This window comes from Zalophus californianus, chromosome 10 (assembly GCF_009762305.2).
Source record: "Zalophus californianus isolate mZalCal1 chromosome 10, mZalCal1.pri.v2, whole genome shotgun sequence".
Classification (NCBI taxonomy): domain Eukaryota; kingdom Metazoa; phylum Chordata; class Mammalia; order Carnivora; family Otariidae; genus Zalophus; species Zalophus californianus.
The window spans coordinates 99,021,683-99,042,795 of record NC_045604.1 but is presented as its reverse complement, the minus strand read 5'-3'; the positions used below and the strand labels follow the sequence as shown (position 1 = coordinate 99,042,795).

At 40.2% G+C, this 21,113-nt stretch overlaps 1 protein-coding gene across 1 annotated transcript in view; it reads right to left on the bottom strand.

Annotated features, from left to right (window-relative positions):
• Positions 1-21,113, bottom strand: part of LOC113933655 (S-adenosyl-L-methionine-dependent tRNA 4-demethylwyosine synthase TYW1) — a 226,578-nt gene that overhangs the window by 71,164 nt on the left and 134,301 nt on the right. The window contains exon 13 of the mRNA XM_027614018.2: positions 4,882-5,017. Coding sequence (XP_027469819.1) covers positions 4,882-5,017 — 136 coding nt within the window. The remainder of the gene's footprint in view (positions 1-4,881; positions 5,018-21,113) is intronic.

Genomic DNA, 21,113 nt, shown 5'->3' with positions numbered 1-21,113 from the left:
CTTTTTCCTCATACCTTAACCTTCCCCTTTTATCTTTCTGGAACCTGTTTCTTTGAATTGTATATAACATACCACACTTTCATGGAATTGCACCAACGCCTTTATCAAATTTTTCCCAGACTCACTCTCTCTATGCTCCTCATTTTGAAAGCTTCAAAATTTGTCTTCCCTAAGGCTCCTTCTTTGGCCCTCCCTAGACCTCTACTTCTTGGACAATTCCATCCCCTTTGTTGCCTTTGACAGCAACCTGCTGCTACAGAGATGACAGTCACATCTATGTGCACTGCTGAGTCCCGAAGCCGCCTAAGCCATTACCTGCCTGACCTGATTACCTGATGCCTCAACATGAACCTAAGATGCAACACATTCATCTTTCCCTAAAACAAGTGTAGGTAGAAGTCAGGTCTGGAGAAAACCTGACTTCCTGGCATTGGAGGGAAGTAGTCAGTTTGTAGACACTGGCTTTGGATAACACTACTGGAGAGATCAAGTACAGCAGTCTTGGTCTGATTTCAAAAGTGGCTAAAACCAGGACATCCTTTTACTCAAGTGGAGGAGGGTAAAGTGGCATTAAACCCAGGCTGGACGGAATCAACACCCCAGGAGGCCCGTGCCCATGGAGAGGGCTTACAGGTTAGAAGAAGGTATCTTGCTCTTGCAAGATAAAGCCTAAGAAAAGATGGTAATAAAAACAGATCCAGGGGCGCCTGGGTGGCTCAGTCGTTAAGCATCTGCCTTCGGCTCAGGTCATGATCCCAGGGTCCTGGGATCGAGCCCCACATCAGGCTCCCTGCTGCTCCATGGGAAGCCGGCTTCTCCCTCCCCTACTCCCCCTGCTTGTGTTCCTGCTCTCGCTGTGTCTCTCTCTGTCAAATAAATAAATAAAATCTTTAAAAAAAAAAAAAAGATCCAGACCACAATCAGATGGACTAAGGCTCAAGAGTAGACTTTGGCAGCAGCGATGGGAGGTGGAAGTCAAACAGGTCAATAAGCAGGGGAATACTAAATACTAAAACAAGAGATGCTCCTTGTGTTCTTACCACTTAGAAAATTACAAATGTTCTAGGAGTTCTGTGCCAGGAACTAGGTGCAGAAACCAATATATAAATACTTCCTATTATCTCACACTGAGATGAAAGATTAAGCTGTCCTTAACATGAAGGTCACACAGAAATATCAGTAGCATGAAAACATGCTATGACCTGAGTTTAATAACAAAAAGCAACATATAAAATTGAATGATCTATGTAAAAAAGCACTCCCCTCAAAAGATTAAATAGAAGTACTTTAAATGTTAGCAGTAGTTGTCTCAAGGTACTGGATTTATAGGAAACTTCTTTCCTTGCTTCTTTATATTTCTCTTTATTTCCCCCAAGTAATTTCCACAATGAACACGTAATGTTTTTATGATCAGAGATAAGGAAGTCAAATATTAAATGTTTGTTTTTTTAATCTGCAAACTGTGGGCCACATGGATACATTGCTTTATCTAAATATTAGATATAAAGCTATCTCAACATACAATAAGCCCTTCTTAAGAATGAAACAATAGTACCTTCAATAACATCAGGTCAGAGCACACTCACATCTGCAGAAAGAGTGCTAATGTTCACTTTTGATATCTAAGAAAGTGTAATGCAGAAAACTATTTTTTTTTCTTTTCAAATATGAAGTTTCAAGCATATTGCTATTATTGCTTATCCTACTGGATCTTCAAGCTGGCATAATAACGTGCCAGCAGAAACACATCTGGTCACACTGCTGATAAAAGTCTACTGCCAAAGGTAGGCACAAAGGTAGGCAGTGTTGTCTTGTACAAGATGGATTTCTCTTTTTTCAAAAAAGGACTGTTTGACAAGTAGCCATCGAGGACGGAAATTGAAGTTAACACATTTTTTGCTGTGTTATCTTGATGGAATTGCTTTTTAGCTCCACATACTCAAGTACTAATATATTTCTCTCCTCATATTTGAAACGGACCATTCTGACAAAGGATAAAGATCTGGAAGTGTAAACACTATGCTTGCCAAGAGTAAAAAACAACAAAAAAAAAAAACCAAAAAACAAAAAACAAAATATCCTCCTACCTTCTTCTACTTTGGGTTGCATTAGCTCATAAACAGGCTGAAAATCTTGGGACAAATCAAATTTCTCTGTTTATAAAGTTCAAGAAATTCTTTCTCTTCTAATGCCTTTCCTTGCTAAGCCTAAAACAAGTAACAAAAAATACTCAAGTACTAAGAGCCTAAGCAAGTACAAAAGATAATAGTATAGATGTTCTAATGAAAATATCTTAAAAGTCACTCTTATTTAAAAGTTTTTATTTAAAAACTCAATGATACCAGATTACAGTTTGACCCTAGCTAGTAAGTGTTTTATTTTTGAGTGTTAAACAGCAGTAAAAGAGACCTTTCTTGATAGTATCTACAAGTAATATTAGATACTCAGAAGGAAATAACATAGCTACAATTAATTTAAGAAAACTTTTAAGAGCAGCTTCCTGCCACAGATCTTCTTTCTTAAATGGCAATGTAAACAATACAGTAAGAAACATGAACTCTAATTGCTACAAAGTGGTTAGAATGTGGTTGCCTCGATCCAGCAGATAGTTTAACATTTTTTTTAAAGTAGGCTCCACACCCAGCACAGAGCCCAACACGGGGCTCGAACTAACGACCCATGAGATCATGACCTGAGCCAAGATCGAGTCATGGAGGCTTAACCAACTGAGCCACCCAGGCGCCCCATCTGCCAGCAGAGAGTTTAAATAGCCCAAGGAAACTTTTCCAACCAGAGTTACATGGACACAATAATGATGTTATAGGTAAAAAGCTCACAGGTTAGAAAATACTGCAGAACTTTAAGTTACTGTATTACTCTCAATGAGTCAACCCAAAGTACTTAGAATTGAAGCAGACATATAAAGGCTAGTAACTTCAAGATAAGAATGCATTTTGTGGAAAATTTTGGCCAAAAGAAAAACAAAAGAAGCTATTAAGCCATTCTACTAATGCCCACTTCTCATCTTCCACAGCTGACTCAGAATACAGCCTAGGTAACAATCTCAGATGTGTCTGATAATACCAGTTCCTGCTGTTTGCTTTCTATCTAAGCGCATTCTGACTTGTAGGCCATGTACCTCCTGTCTCAGCAACAGGGAAAGGTGACAGAGCTAAGGGTGAAGTCCAGAGACAAAGAGATTTTAGGAACCCATGAAGCACCCAGCTTGCCAGCTTTATAAATAATCCACCTAGCTTTATTAATTATAAATAATCCAAGGCAGATCAGAAACCAAATGCCGACTTCACATTGCCTCAATAATGTCAGTGTTAATTGCCAAATCACCAAAAAGAGTACTGATTTAACTTCTCCAGCATAAAATGGGGGAAGAGGGAGTTTTAAACATCTGAGCAGTCAAGAAAATGTGTAGAAAATGTGTATGTACATCTTACCGCGATAGAGCTGTTGAGTTTCCACCCATTCATTCTTTTAAGAAACACTTTCAAATACCATTAAATGTGCTGTGCTAGAGTCTGTGTGGAATTCAGACAGGAATAAGGAATCCAGTTGAAGAGAAGAGAAGCTAAGATAAAACAGAAGAAATAATGTGTGTTTATAGATATAAAACTTAAGAAGGGAGACAGGGACAGCTGTTTGCCACTGGAAAAGGCTTCAAAATTAAAGTAATAATGATGCTGAGCCTTGAAGGTCACATAGAATTTCTACAAGTCAAAGAAATGGAAAGAAAGGATAATCTAGGCTCGGAGGAGGTAACCAAAGACTCAAAAAAAGTGGTGGGCGCATCTGCAGAAATGCCAACAGAAGCATGGAAGTGAGTATCGCCTTCCTGAGGCCAGACGGGAATGGATTAGGAATGGTAGAGTAAGCGCTGGGCAGAGAGAGAGGGCGGTTTTCTGGGATGGTGAGTCCCAAATGGGGCCTGCAGATCAAGTCACTTGGGATGCTTAAAATGCAGATTCTCAAATCCCATTAGGAATAAGAAATTATAATTTTTCAAGGTCCCGTAGTGATTCTCCTTATCAGTCATGTTTGGGTAAAGTGTGAAGAACTGCAGGCCAAAGCAGAGGACAGGAAAGGAGAATTGCTACAAGAGAAGAAGAGGCAGAACTAACAGAAAATACCAACTATTAAGATACGGGGTTAATGGAAAAGAAGAATCAGAAGGTTACATGAGGTCTAAAAGAATGGGAAAATAAGGGCGCCTGGGTGGCTCAGTGGTTAAGCGTCTGCCCTCGGCTCAGGTCATGGTCCCAGTATCCTGGGATCGAGCCCCACATCGGGCTCCCTGCTCCGCGGGAAGTCTGCTTCTCCCTCTCCCACTCCCCCTGCTTGTGTTCCCTCTCTCGCTGTGTCTCTGTCACCTAAATAAATAATCTTTAAAAAAAAAAAAAAAGAACAGGAAAATAAGTATGATATAAGAGAAGACATAAGAAAGGGCAAATGTTGGCAGAGAAAGACGAAATCTGGACATTCTGAGGTTGAGTTCCTTATTGGGTAGGGAATTTGGTCTTAGAAATTCAAGAAAATTAACCTCATATTTGAACATATACTATTTGCTGGCACCTCTTCTAGGGCTGCTATGAGCTGCTACCTTGCCATGTTTTATTAATTAACTTTGGGAGCGTGTCTCTCTTTCCCTAAATACACGAAGGGCAAATTATACATATAAGGCAGAGTGCTACAAACTTAAGAAGAGCTCAATAAATATTTACTGAATAATGAAAGTGGAAGTCTAAAAAAAGGTTGAAGGTTTTATTCTTTTTTTATTATTATTATTTTAAAAAGAGAAGGAAAAAAAACCTCTCTCCACTTCTTTTTTTTCCCTCTCTCTCTCTCTTTTAAAGATGTCATAATTCTTACCTTTGCTGCCAAGGCTTTTAAGCTGTCGAGGAATCTCTGCCAGAAATCCTTGAAGAGTGGGCGGTCGATTTTCTTCAGGCTATCTTTGGTGCTAGCATCCACACTGACATATAGCTGCGTAACTGGTTTGAGGTTCCTTTGTAATTTAAAAAAACAAAAAATAGGGGAAAAATTATGCCTGTGTCAGGTTTTTTGTGATGTAAAACTTACAGTCTATAATAGATGTGGTAATTAAATATTTCACAGGGTCTACAGGCTTCTACCTCTCCCAAAGGACTGAAGTAATGAGTTTCATAATGTGACAGAATGGGCTGTCAGTTGATTATTTCTAACAATCAACAATCTGGGCACCGTTCTTAATAAACTGAAAGCATTCAATTACTTAAAATTGGTCCCTCTTCAAACACTGGCTTTTAGTGGAAAACAAACAAAATGAGACCTAGCTTCAGGTCAGGCACCATCAGCCCAGGGCAATTAGAAGGGGTCTCAGACTTGAGTTTCCCCATGAACTCTGCCATTCAAGCTTTATACAGCTGAAATGCCGCAACCACGTGGGGTCTGTGCTGACAGGCCACCTCCCATCCTCAATTCACCGAGGAAAGTTTTCTAAGGAACAAGAAACAACCCAAAAAGCTCAAACCTTCTCTGAAAGGCACAAAGCCACACCAGCGCTTCACCTATACCTTGGAGAGCCAGGGTGGGTTTAAAGTCCGGCCTTGTGGGGGCAAACAATGACCTAGTCAGGGAGCTTTAAGCAATGCGGAGCTAAAACAGCAACCAAGCCTTTATAAAGGAGCACAATCACCAAGAAAAATGTATGTTGCAGATTATTTTTCTTTGTCTTGTTGATCAGTTTCCATGAATACCACTCATTCTCCACTACTCTCAACTTCACGGACCCATTTCATGAAAGTCATTCATTCTTACCTACTCTATCAGTTGCCAGTTATACTTTAAGTCCAGACTGTATTCTTTCCAAAACCTCCCTGTTCTCCCTTCAAATGGGTCTCACCTAGGGGGGCCTGGGTGGCTCAGTTAGGCGTCTGCCTTCAGCTCAGGTCGTGATCCCAGAGTCCCAGGATCAAGCCCCACATTGGACTCCCCATTCAGTGAGGAGTCTGCTTCTCCCTCTGACCCTCCCCCATCTCATGCTCTCTCTCTCTGTCTCTCTCTCAAATAAACAAAATTTAAAAAACAAACAAAAAAAACAAAACAAATGGGTCTCATAATTCATGTTCTTCAATAAATTTGCAACTAGAAAGAAATTTCCCTTTAATAATGCTTTGACCAAATTCTCCCACTATTAACTTTCTATAACTATTCCAGAATTTGTATTTACCCCTAGGATTTATTTATGCATTTTTTTGCTTCAAAGTCTACACACTTTTAAAAACTGAAATATACGGCGCCTGGGTGGCTCAGTTGGTTAAGCGACTGCCTTTGGCTCAGGTCATGATCCCAGGGTCCTGGGATCGAGTCCCGCGTCAGGCTCCCCCTGCTCTGCAGGGAGCCTGCTTCTCCCTCTGCCTCTGCCTGCCACTCCCCATGCTTGTGCTCTCTCTCTCTGTCAAATAAGTAAAATCTTTAAAAAAATAAATAAATAAAAATAAAAACTGAAATATAATTCACATGCCATAAAATTCACCATCAAAGGGCTTTATGTTTTTGCATCTATCAATAGCAGCCTTATCAGTCTTTGAATGCAAGACCTTGAAGGGGAAGAACCATATTTTTTTTATCCAGACATATAGGCAGGTACTTAAAGCTACTTTTTACTTGATATTGTTGACTTGAGCTAACCTAACTTTTTAAGGACATGCAGGCCAAACAAATGCTTATAATGATCTGGCTTACTGACATATGGAAAAATCAGAAGGGTCTAAACCCAAAGTTATTAAAAGTGGAGAAGCTCTGACCAAAGTTAAGAAGTGATTAAAATACTGGCAGACTCATTGCTTTAATCCCTCTCCAATGCTGGCATACAAAGGGAATCCTTAAAAGTTCAATCCTGTGTCACTACTGAGCAAAGGACATCAATTACTGAAAATGAAAAACAGGAGCACACTGTTAATGGCAGCATTCTGTCTCCTCATCCCTTTTGCTGGGAGCCTCTTTAATAACAGACAAGCTATGCTACCTTAACTGGACTTTATGTTTTACAAAAAATAAAAATAGAAGAGACTGCTTTAATGGATACTGCTGGCTATCATTATCTGATACTTACAGGACTTTGTCATAAAGCTGCCTAATGCAAAATGGGAACTGGCTTGACCTTTTCACTATGCCTTCATAACTACTTAAGATTATGAATAGTAAATTCCAAAGGCCATAGTTATTTTACAAACCTCCATCATCTGCAAAAAAGGAAGCCCTGGACGCTAACAGTACCAATAAGAAATTTTAGTCAGTACTAAATGTCTGAGATGCTACGATCAAGGAAGTTTATACAACTCTTACCAAAGAGCAGAGGAAGCATGAAGAGGGAGGAAAAGTCCCTAGAAATTACAGAGCTTATTCCTAAGGGACTCAAAACATTAAAAGTACCTTGGAGAAATCTTCTGAGCCTCAAGGATCTTATGTCTGCCTAGTATTGGCCTCTATTCCCCAGGATAAGCAATGAGGTTCTCAGCATGGTCATTTCTCTGTCACCATTGTATATAGAGATAGCATCATTTTAGTTCCCAAAAAGCAAGAGAATGTTATAAACTTAAAATAATGATAATAATTTGTGTCTGAGAATCTCCCATTGCTGCTGAGAACAATTAAAAAGGACAATAAAAGGGAAATACAATCCTAAAGCCAATCCCCAGTGAAAATGCCCGATGAATCTTGATAAGATTATTGGGATGATCCTTCCTCCTGCTCATTTTAAATCTCTGAGTTAAGAACAATCATATATACAAATGCACTGACAACTGAACAAAAAAATCCCTCTTCCTTTCTGCCTTCCTGTGGAGATTAGCAGGCCATTGGCTTGGAAGGGAGAATGAGGCCTACCAATCTCTAAAGCAAGGAAAAAAGGAAGAGAGATTTATATTTGCAAGATATCAAATGGCTTAGAGAGTAAGTTTGATGCTCCTATCAAACAACAACAACAAAATAACCGAAGTAGTCCAAACATCAATACCATTAAAACCAGAATCTGGGGCTGTTAGGTCTGGCCAAATAATTTAGGAGGAAAAGAGAAGGATGAAGGGAAAGATTTACTGAGTATTCATCATGTGCTGGGTGCTCTGTGCTATGTGCTTCACCCTTCTCTTTCAGTTCATGAAACCTACATAGTAAAACAACAAGGTAGTTACTACTTCTGCCAATTTTAGACATGATGAAACTGAGATTCAAAAAAGGTTAAGTAGCTTGTTCAACAATCCATAAGTGTCAATAATGACATTCAAGCCGAGATGTTACTCCAGAGTCTGTTCCCCCAGCCCTGCACCACAATGCCTCCATCAGAATGGTCAGTTCAGAAACAGTGCTGCCTAGCCCTTTGTCAAAGAAAGCCAAGAGCAGTATTTCAAGCCTCACAACAGTATTTCTCCAAGTGTGGTCAGGACTACCTGCATCAGAAGCACTTGCAAACTCAGGTTCTTGGGCCTCTCTCAAGACTGAACCCCTTTCTAGTAATGGAGCCTTAGAAAGTCTATTGTTATATTAGTTTCAAGAACTTCTCAACATTGACCAAAGAAGTTGAAGATACAAATAAATGGGAAGACATCCCATGTTCATGGATCAGAAGAATTAATACGGTGAAATTGAAAACGTCTGTAATACCCAAAGCAATCTATAGATTCAATGCAATCCCTACCAAAATTCCAATGCACTTTTTACAGAAATAGAAAAAACAATCCTAAACTTCTACGGAACCAAATAGCCAAAGCAATCCTGAGGAAAAAAAGAACAAACTGGGAAGCATCATATTTCCTGATTTCAAACTATAATACAAAGATATAGTGATAAAAACAGTACGGTATTACACTAATATTAAAACAACATTAAAACATTAATAACACTAGGAGCGCCTGGGTGGCTCAGTTGTTAAGCGTCTGCCTTCGGCTCAGGTCATGATTCCGGGGTCCTGGGATCGAGCCCCATGTCGGGCTCCCTGCTCAGCAGGAAGCCTGCTTCTCCCTCTCCTACTCCCCCTGCTTGTGTTCCCTCTCTCGCTGTCTCTCTCTCTGTCAAAGAAATAAATGAAATCTTTAAAAAAAAAAAAAATTAACAATGCTAAAACAAACAGACAAATGAAAACAGAATAGGAATCCAGAAATAAACCCATGTATATATGGTCAACTAATATTTGACAGGGGAGCCAAGATTATCCAATATGGAAAGGACAGTCTCTTCACTAAATGGTGCTGGGAAAACTGGATATTCACATATAAAAAATGAAACTGGACCCCTATATTATATCACTCACAAAAATTAGGTCAAAATGGATTAAAGGCTTAAATGTAAGACCCAAAACTATAAAACTCCTAGAAGAAAACATAGGGAAAAGGTCCTTCACCTAGGTCTTCGCAACAGTTTTTTGGATATGACAGCAAAAGTGCAAGCAACAAAAACAAAAACAAACAAGTGGAACTACATCAAATTAAAAAGCTTCTGTAAAACAAAACAAATGATCAACAAAATCAAAAAGGCAACCTACAGAATGGAAGAAAATATTTGCAAATCATATATCTGATTCAGGTTTCACATCTAAAATATATAAGGAACTTCTACAACTGAAGAGCAAAACAACCTAATCTGATTTTTTTAAAATGGGCAATGGACTAGAATACACATTTTTCCAAAGAAGATATGCAAATGGCCAACAGGTACTTGAAAAGGAGCTCAACATCACTCATCAGCAAGGAAATGTAAATCAAAATATCATAAAACTTCACCTCTGTTAGAATGGCTATTATCAAGAAGACAAGAGATAACAAGTGCTGGAGAGGATGTACAGAGCAAAGGGAACCCTTGTGCCCTGCTGGTGGGAATGTAAATTGGTACAGTCACTATGGAGGCTCCTCAAAAAATTAAAAATAGAACTACCAAATGATGCAGCAATCCCACTTCTGGGTATTTATCCAAAGGAAATGAAATCAGTATCTTGAAAAGATACCTGCATCCCCACGTTTACTGCAGCATTATTTACAATAGCCAAGACACGAAAACGTGTCTATCAACAGATTGAATGGATAAACAAAATGCCATATTATTCAGCCAGGAGAAAAAAGGAAATTCTGTCATTTGCACCATGACCGATGAACCTGGAGGACATTATGCTAAGTAAGATAAGCCAAACACAGAAAGACAAATACTGTGTGAACTCACTTATATGTGGAATCTTAAAAAAAAAAAAGTTTCCATTAGCTGTTTTCTTCCCTGTGTATGGGCCATACTCTCACTTCTTTGTCTATTTCATTTTAAATAATTTTTTTTAAAGATTTTATTTATTTATTTGAGAGAGAGAGAGAGAATGAGAGATAGAAAGCACGAGAGGGTAGAGGGTCAGAGGGAGAAGCAGACTCCCTGCCGAGCAGGGAGCCCCTTGTGGGACTCGATCCCGAGACTCCAGGATCATGACCTGAGCCGAAGGCAGTCGCTTAAGCAACTGAGCCACCCAGGTGCCCTCATTTTAAATAATATTATGTGCAACTCTGCATATCAGATACCTCCCAACCCAGGGTTGCTGTTTTATTTGTTTGTTGTTTTTGTTGTTACTGAAGTCCTTTGGTAAATTCTGTATTCTTTCTTGGGTTCAGCCTGTTTGGTTCGCTTAGTAGTACGCTAGTGATTGGCCAGAAATATCCTTAAATGCCTTCAACCAGTAAGGCTCCCAGCCTTTGCTGAGGGTTCTGTGTGTATGTTGGGGCATGCCTTCAATGCCTAGGCAGACAGTTGACAACTCTGCCTCAGTTTTCACTGTCTGCTTGCTCAAGACATCAACATCAGGCACGGGTGAGAGCATAAAGCCTTGTCAAGTCTTCCCTGGCATGCCCGCCCTGCCCGCGGGCTAGCTTCTAGCTTCCCAAGAATACACTGGGAGTTTTTCAAAGTTCCCTATGAACATCTCATTCCCCAGCTTTTCCTTTTAATTTCTTTAGTCAGCTTCTTGTTTGCCCCAACCATTACTGCTGCCTCAGGAAGCTGTGAGGTTAAATGATTGCCAATAACTGCCGATACCGAGAAATACCCCAGAGAATAGCTTTTTCCCTGGAGAGAATGTGAGTCACTTCAAATAAAGACCACCCCTGTGCGTAAGGGGTTCCAGGGAACTGCCACATAACCCACATGATGACAGTTCTCTGGAAATGGGACTCTGAAGGAGTTCCCACTCTGTTTTGCCCCCTCCCCTGGCTGGCAGGTTGCTGGTTTTTACTTTGACTATAAGCTATTAGGTCTAAGGCTACTGCAGAGCTGGGGAAGTTGGGATGGAATAGCACATATTAAGACACCATGAAGCTTAGGACATGAAATAGCACATATTAACATATCACAAAGCTTACTGTTCCTATTGGGATTCAACCATTTTTCTAGAATAAATGCTCCTCAGAGTGTTGTGTACCTTTGATTAAGAAAAAGTTGATTCTGACAATTTTTGCTACTGTTCTCATTGTTTTTATAGAGGACCAGGTTTTGAAAGTCTGTACTCTGTTATTCCCGCTGACATCTATCACATAAGTTTTGTTTTTATTCCCATCATTATCCATCACAATGTTTTTGACATCCATTATGATTTCTTCTTGAAGCCATAAGTGAATCAGAGGTACACTGCTTAAATTACAAACATACTGGGGGGGGCGGAGCAAGATGGCGGAGGAGTAGGAGACCTAGATTTCATCTGGTCTCAGGAATTCAGCTGAATAGGGATCAAACCATTCTGAACACCTACGAACTCAACAGGAGATCAAAGAGGAGAGTAGCAACAACTATCTGAACAGAGAAGCGACCACTTTCTGGAAGGTAGGACGTGCGGAGAAGTGAATCCGAGGTGATATTCGGGAGGATAGACGGCGGGGGAGGGGGCCTCCGTCGGCGCTTCTGGCAAGTGATAGAGCCGCGGGGCACAAAATCGAACCTTTTAGAAGTCGGCTCCACTAAGGGACGTCGCTCCAGTGGCTAAGCGGGGGTGGAACCCTCGCGGGACAGTGGGGTCTCAGGACCCTTGGGGTCACAGAAAGACCGGGGGAGCCTGAGTGCGCCACAGCTCCCAGGTATCGGAGCAGGGAAGCCAGCTGCAGAGACGGAGCTGAGGCGCGGGCTCTCAGCTTGGGGTTGCCATAAACTGTGATCCGCGGCCCAGTCGGGCCACTGCTCCTGCAGCAGGGACCCAACAGGCGGCAGATCCGGGGAGACTCCCCTTCCTTCCCGGGGAGGAGCGGCGCGGGAACGCACTGCAGGGATCTGCTGGGTTTGGAGACTCCACACGGGGTCGGGTGCCACGGATACAAACGCTTGGTCACAGGCCGGGTGAGCACGGAGTGCGGCCGGAGACTAGGGACAAGGGAGTGACTGCTTTTCTCTGAGGGCGCACTGAGGAGCGGGGCCCCGAGTTCTCAGCTCCACCGGGTGGAGATTGGGAGGCCACCATTTTTGCCCTGGTCCTCCAAAGCTGTACGGAGAGCTTGCGGGGAACAAAAGCTCCTGAGATCAAACCCAAGCAGCTTGCTTATCCCGGACCGACAAGGGCGGGGCAATTCAGCCTCTAGCAAAGACATTTGGAAACCACAGCAACAGGCGCCTCCCCCAGAAGATCAGCACGAACAGCCAGCAAGCCAAGACCAAGTTTACCGATCAAGGAGAACGGGAGAACTCCAGCGCTAGGGGAATACTGCACATAGAATTCATGGTTTTTTTTACCATGATTCATTAGTTCATCAAAGTTAATTTTTGTTAACTGTTTTTTTTTTCTTTTTCTTTGTCCCTTTTTCAACCAACATCTTATCAATCTTTTAAAAAAAAAAAAAAAATTTTTTACTTTTTTTCTTCATTTTTAGAGTCATATTTTATCCCTTCATAGTAGTTACCCTTATTTTTGGCATATATATATAATTTGTTGTCTCTTTAAAATTTTGAGATACAGTTTCTTCTAACAGATAAAAATATACCCTAAATCACCAGTGTATGGCTCTGTTCTAGTCTCCTGCCTGATCACATTCTCTCCCTTTTTTCTTTTTTTTTTTAATCTTCTTTTTTCAAACAACTTCTTATCTTATCAAGTACTTTTATAAAATCTTTTATAATTTTCATCTTTACAGTCATCTTCTATCCCTTCATTGTATCAACCCTTATTTTGTACATATATGTCTTTCTTCCTTTAAAATTTTAGGAGGCACTTTTTTCTAACAGACCAAAATACGCCCAAAATCTAGTGTGTGGCACTGATCTATGCACTAGCCTGATCATATTTGATCACATTCTGCTTTTTTTGTATTGTTCTGTTTTTGTTTTTATCTTTTTTTTTTTTTTCTTTTCTCTTTCTTTTTTCTTTCTTTCCCTCTCTTTTCCCCTGGTTTCAGGTCAATTCGGATTTGTATACAGTTATACTTGCTGGGGACGTTGTAAACCTGTTAGCATTTTGTTCTCTCATTCATCTATTCTCCTCTGGACAAAATGACAAGATGAAAAAAATCACCTCAGCAAAAAGAACAAGAGGTAATACCGTCAGCCAGGGACCTACTCAATACGGACATTAGTACGATGTCGGACCTAGAGTTCAGAATCATGACTTTAAAGATACTACCTGGGCTTGAAAAAAGCGTGGAAGTTATTAGAGAAACCCTTTCTGCAGAAATAAAAGAACTAAAATCTAACCAAGTCGAAATCAAAAAGGCTATTGATGAGGTGCAATCAAAAATGGGGGCACTAACTGCTAGGATAAATGAGGCAGAAGAGAGAATCAGTGATATAGAAGACCAAAGGATGGAAAGTAAAGAGGCTGAGAAAAAGAGGGAGAAACAACTACAGGATCACGAGGGCAGAATTCGAGAGATAAGTGATTCGATAAGACGAAACAACATTAGAATAACTGGGATCCCAGAAGAAGAAGAAAGAGAGAGAGGGGCAGAAGGTATATTGGAGCAAATAATAGCAGAAAACTTCCCTAAGGTGAGGAAGGAAACAGGCATCAAAATCCAGGAGGCACAGAGAACCCCTCTCAAAATCAATAAAAATAGGTCAACACCCCGACATCTAATAGTAAAACTTACAAGTCTCAGAGACAAAGAGAAAATCCTGAAAGCAGCTCGGGAGAAGAGATATGTAACCTACAATGGTAGAAATATTAGATTGGCAACAGACCTATCCACAGAGACCTGGCAGGCCAGAAAGGACTGGCAAGATATCTTCAGAGCACTAAACGAGAAAAATATGCAGCCAAGAATACTATATCCAGCTAGGCTGTCATTGAAAATAGAAGGAGAGATAAAAAGCTTCCAGAACAAACAAAAACTAAAGGAATTCGCAAACATGAAACCAGCCCTCCAAGAAATATTGAAAGGGGTCCTCTAAGCAAAGAGAGAGCCTAAAAGCAGCAAAGATCAGAAAGGAACACAGACAACATACAATAACAGGCACCTTACAGGCAATACAATGGCACTAAATTCATACCTTTCAATAGTTACCCTGAATGTAAATGGTCTCAATGCCCCAATCAAAAGACACAGGCTATCAGATTGGATTAAAAAACAAGACCCATCCATATGCTGTCTGCAAGAGACTCATTTTAGACCCAAAGACACCCCCAGATTGAAAGTGAGGGGGTGGAAAACCATTTATCATGCTAATGGACACCAAAAGAAAGCTGGGGTGGCAATCCTTATATCAGACAAACTAGATTTTAAAACAAAGACTGTAATAAGAGATGAGGGAGGACACTGTATCCTACTTAAAGGGTCTATCCAACAAGAAGATCTAACAATTGTAAATATCTATGCCCCGAACATGGGAGCAGCCAATTATATAAGGCAATTAATAACAAAAGCAAAGAAACACACTGACAACAATACAGTAATAGTGGGGGACTTTAACACCCCCCTGACTGAAATGGACAGATCATCTAAGCAAAAGATCAACAAGGAAATAAAGACTTTAAATGACACACTGGACCAAATGGACTTCACAGACATATTCAGAACATTCCATCCCAAAGCAACGGAATACACATTCTTCTCTAGTGCCCATGGAACATTCTCCAGAATTGATCACATCCTAGGTCACAAATCAGGTCTCAACCGGTACCAAAAGATTGGGATCATTCCCTGCATATTTTCAGACCACGATGCTTTGAAACTAGAACTCAATCACAAGAGGAAAGTCGGAAAGAACTCAAATACATGGAGGCTAAAGAGCATCCTACTGAAGAATGAATGGGTCAACCAGGAAATTAAAGAAGAATTAAAAAAATTCATGGAAACCAATGAAAATGAAAACACAACTGTCCAAAATCTTTGGGATACAGCAAAGGCAGTCCTGAGAGGAAAGTATATAGCAATACAAGCCTTTCTCAAGAAACAAGAAAGGTCTCAAATACACAATCTAACCCTACACCTAAAGGAGCTGGAGAAAGAACAGCAAAGAAAGCCTAAACCCAGCAGGAGAAGAGAAATAATAAAGATCAGAGCAGAAATCAATGAAATAGAAACCAAAAGAACAGTAGAACAGATCAACGAAACTAGGAGCTGGTTCTTTGAAAGAATTAACAAGATTGATAAACCCCTGGCCAGACTGATCAAAAAGAAAAGAGAAATGACCCAAATCAACAAAATCATGAATGAAAGAGGAGAGATCACAACCAACACCAAAGGTATACAAACAATTATAAGAACATATTATGAGCAACTCTATGCCAGCAAATTAGATAACCTAGGTTGCATTCCTAGAGATGTATCAACTACCAAAACTGAACCAGTTTGGGTGGGTGCATTCCTAGAGATGTATCAACTACCAAAACTGAACCAGGAAGAAATAGAAAACCTGAACAGACCTATAACCACTAAGGAAATTGAAGCAGTCATCAAAAATCTCCCAACAAACAAAAGCCCAGGGCCAGATGGCTTCCCAGGGGAATTCTATCAGACATTTCAAGAAGAATTAATAATTCTCCTGAAACTGTTCCAAAAAATAGAAATGGAAGGAAAACTTCCAAATTCATTTTATGAGGCCACCATTACCTTGATCCCAAAACCAGACAAAGATCCCATCAAAAAGGAGAATTACAGACCAATATCCTTGATGAACATGGATGCAAAAATTCTCACCAAAATACTAGCCAATAGGATCCAACAGTACATTAAAAGGATTATTCACCACGACCAAGTGGGATTTATCCCTGGGCTGCAAGGCTGGTTCAACATCCGCAAATCAATCAACGTGATACAATACATTAACAAAAGAAAGAACAAGAATCATATGATCCTCTCAATAGATGCAGAAAAAGCATTTGACGAAGTACAGCATCCTTTCTTGATCAAAACTCTTCAGAGTATAGGGATAGAGGGTACATACCTCAATATCATAAAAGCCATCTACGAAAAACCTACAGCAAATATCATTCTCAATGGGGAAAAGCTGAGAGCTTTTCCCCTAAGGTCAGGAACGAGGCAGGGATGTCCACTCTCACCACTGCTATTCAACATAGTATTAGAAGTCCTAGCCACAGCAATCAGACAACAAAAAGAAATCCAAGGCATCCAAATTGGCAAGGAGGAAGTCAAACTCTCACTCTTTGCAGATGATATGATACTTTATGTGGAAAACCCAAAAAACTCCACCCCAAAACTGCTAGAACTCATCCAGGAATTCAGTCAAGTAGCAGGCTATAAAATCAATGCACAGAAATCAGTGGCATTCCTATACACCAACAACAAGACAGAAGAGAGACAAATCAAGGAGTCGATCCCATTCACAATTGCACCCAAAACCATAAGATACCTAGGAATAAATTTAACCAAACAGGCAAAGGATCTGTACTCAGAAAACTATAAAACACTCAGGAAAGAAATTGAAGAAGACACAAAGAAATGGAAAAACGTTCCATGCTCATGGATTGGAAGAACAAACATTGTGAAGATGTCAATGCTACCTAGAGCAATCTACACATTCAATGCAATCCCCATCAAAATACCATCCACTTTTTTCAAAGAAATGGAACAAATAATCCTAAAATTTGTATGGAACCAGAAGAGACCCCGAATAGCCAGAGGAATCTTGAAAAAAAAAAAGCAAAGCTGGCGGCATCACAATTTCGGACTTCCAGCTCTATTACAAAGCTGTCATCATCAAGACAGTATGGTACTGGCACAAAAACAGACACATAGATCAATGGAACAGAATCGAGAGCCCAGAAATGGACCCTCAACTCTATGGTCAACTAATCTTTGACAAAGCAGGAAAGAATGTCCAGTGGAAAAAAGACAGTCTCTTCAACAAATGGTGTTGGGAAAATTGGACAGCCACATGCAGAAGAATGAAACTGGACCATTTCCTTACACCACACACAAAAATAGACTCCAAATGGTTGAAAGACCTAAACGTGAGACAGGAGTCCATCAAAATCCTAAAAGAGAACACAGGTAGCAACCTCTTCGACCTCAGCCGCAGCAACTTCTTCCTAGAAACATCACCAAAGGCACAGGAAGCCAGGGCAAAAATGAACTATTGGGATTTCATCAAGATAAAAAGCTTTTGCACAGCAAAAGAAACAGTCCACAAAACCAAAAGACAACCGACAGAATGGGAGAAGATATTTGCAAATGACAGATCAGATAAAGGGCTAGTATCCAAAATCTATAAAGAACTTATCAAACTCAACACCCAAAGAACAAATAATCCAATCAAGAAATGGGCAGAAGACATGAACAGACATTTCTCCAAAGAAGACATCCAAATGGCCAACAGACACATGAAAAAGTGCTCAACATCGCTCGGCATCAGGGAAATCCAAATCAAAACCTCAATGAGATACCACCTCACACCCGTCAGAATGGCTAAAATGAACAAGTCAGGGAACGACAGATGTTGGCGGGGATGTGGAGAAAGGGGAACCCTCCTACACTGTTGGTGGGAATGCAAGCTGGTGCAACCCCTCTGGAAAACAGTATGGAGGTTCCTCAAACAGTTGAAATTAGAGCTACCATTCGATCCAGGAATTGCACTTCTGGGTATTTACCCCAAAGATACAAATGTAGGGACCCGAAGGGGTACGTGCACCCCAATGTTTATAGCAACAATGTCCACAATAGCCAAACTGTGGAAAGAGCCAAGATGTCCATCGACAGATGAATGGATAAAGAAGATATGGTATATATACACAATGGAATATTATGCAGCCATCAAAAGGAATGAGATCTTGCCATTTGCAACGACGTGGATGGAACTGGAGGGTGTTATGCTGAGTGAAATAAGTCAATCAGAGAAAGACATGTATCATATGACCTCACTGATATGAGGAATTCTTACTCTCAGGAACAAACTGAGGGTTGCTGGAGTGGTCGGGGGTGGGAGGGATGGGGTGGCTGGGTGATAGACATTGGGGAGGGTATGTGCTATGGTGAGCGCTGTGAATTGTGCAAGACTGTTGAATCACAGATCTGTACCTCTGAAACAAATAACACAACATATTTTAAGAAAAAAGAAAAAGAAGAAGATAGCAGGAGAGGAAGAATGAAGGGGTGTAAGTCAGAGGGGGAGACGAACCAGGAGAGATGATGGACTCTGAAAAACAAACTGAGGTTTCTGGAGGGGAGGAGGGTGGGGGGATGGGTTAGCCTGGTGATGGGTATTGAGGAGAGCACATTCTGCATGGAGCACTGGGTGTTATGAACAAACAATGAATCATGGAACAGTACACCAAAACAAATTATGTAATATATGGTGATTAACATAACAATAAAAAATCTAAAAAAAATTACAAACATACTGGAATATTCTATTAATCTTTTTGTGTTGATTTATAGTTTAATTCCAGCATGTTCAGATATCATGCTCTTATCAAAACTTTGCTGAAACTTGCTTAATGGCCATTAGGTAATTAGTCTGCAAGCAAGTTCCATGCTCTTGAAAAAAATTATATTCCAAAGTTTCTGGATGCTCTATTTCTGTAATAAAGGCTAAACTTGTTGATTTAGTTGTTCAAATCTTCACTACTGCTATTGATTTTAATTTGCTTAACCGTTTGAGAGAAGTATATTAAAAAACCTACCATTTCTTCTCATAGTTCTTTCAATGTTGAGATTATGTTACTGTGTTTACAAGTTTTAAATTGTTATATTGTTTTATATTCCCAGGGGGTTTAAGATTTTATTATTAAGAAATGTCTATCTTATCTCAAGTAATGGTGCTTGTCTTAAAGTATACTTTGACCGAATTATTATTTAGCTTACCTTTCCAAAAGTGAAAATTCTAACTGTTTTCATGTATTATCTCCTATATACTCACAATGCCATTATAAGACAGTCATGATTATAAAATCAGTTCACAGGTTAGGAAACTAGGCCCTGAGAAGTTATCTTCCCTGTGTCACTAAGATAGCAAGAGATTCAGTTAAGATTCAAACCAGATCTCTTCTAGACCAGAGCCCAGCTCTTAACACCTGACTGTATTTCCAATCTCTTTTAGCCTATCTAGACCTGCATATTTCTTTTTTTTTTAAAGATTTTATTTATTTATTTACTTACTTACTTACTTACTTACTAGAAAGAGAGAACATGAGCAGGGAGAAGGGGCAGAGGGAGAGGGAGAAGCAGGCTCCCTGCTGAGCAGGGAGCCCAATGCGGGGCCCGAGCTGAAGGCACATACCACCCAGGCGCCCCTAGACTTGCACATTTCTGAAAAGCATTCTACCAATTCATAGACATAAGAGAAGACTATATTTTAAACAACATGTTTACTACAAACAAAACAGGCTGGGAGGGGGAAAAAAGCTTCTATTCAAAGGATCAGGTGATATTTATAATCTTCATTTCATTGGAAGCTGTTTTCTGTAACCACTTTGAGCTAAAAAAAATACAAGAAAACTATTTTTATTAAAACTCGTGCATTTCGGGGCGCCTGGGTGGCTCAGTCGGTTGGACGGCTGCCTTTGGCTCAGGTCATGGTCCCAGGGTCCTGGGATCAAGCCCCGCATCGGGCTCCGGGCTCCGCGGGAAGCCTGCTTCTCCCTCTGCCTCTGTCTGCCGCTCTGCCTACTTACGCTCTCTCTTTATCTTTGTTAAATAAATAAATAAATAATCTTAAAAAAAAAAAAAAAAACTCGTGCATTTCTTCAAACATTCACTAAGCATCTAATATGTGAAGATGCTATCCAATTTACAGAGGTTCTCTAATACATAAGGGTAAATGTCTTAGCAAAAATTAAAGAAAACAACACACACAGCAAACAAAGTAACAGAAATACTGATGAAAGAAGCAAAACAAAGAGAATGAAGTTCACACATAGCTTCAGAAGAAGGTGCTCAAAATAAAGGGACAAATTTGGTGGAGGTGGGGAGGTCTGGGAAGTTAAGTGCTAACCGTGTCATGGTTAAATATGGAACATAGTTCTGTCTTCTTATGATCAGCTGCTAGCTAGCACACAGAAAAGCTGTACATCAACAATATTTACCAAAAAAGAAAAAATTAGATTTTAAATGTAAACTTAAAAATAACATAAAACAAACATAAAATAATGACAAAAGGGGGACTGAAGATGAAGCTAAGAGTGTATGTCAGTCTACAGAGAGCTACACAAAGTCTATAAAGAGCCTCTAAACCATAAAAAGGGAGATACAGTCATAGGTTTCAAATGTCCACAAAGGAAGAACAAGTCCTCAGAGAGAAGAAACTACTCAGTGTTGTAGAACATCACTCTCAACAACTTCATCACCTTACAACACGATGACTTTCAGGGGTCTGCTTTTAACAAGGTGTCTCCTGTAGGGCACTGGCATCACAGCCCAGAACAATTTACAAGAAGGAATGACATGGTATGTGCTCGTAGAACCAACGGTGTGACGGACCTCTCTGCTGGCAGGGCTGGCTGCAAACACAGCCTGTACAGAATCAGAACAAGGATATTGGGGCCAGGGATGCAGTGTGAGTCAAGCAAGCCACTTCTAAAGGAGAAAGTTCTTTGGACACCAAAACGCAGACTGCATATGAAACACGCAAGAATTTTCTTTCCTTACTCAGAGCGATATGCTTCCATTTTCCTTGACCATGTGGTACCTTTCACGGTTTCGTATTTGTTAGAAATGGTGACAGAAACT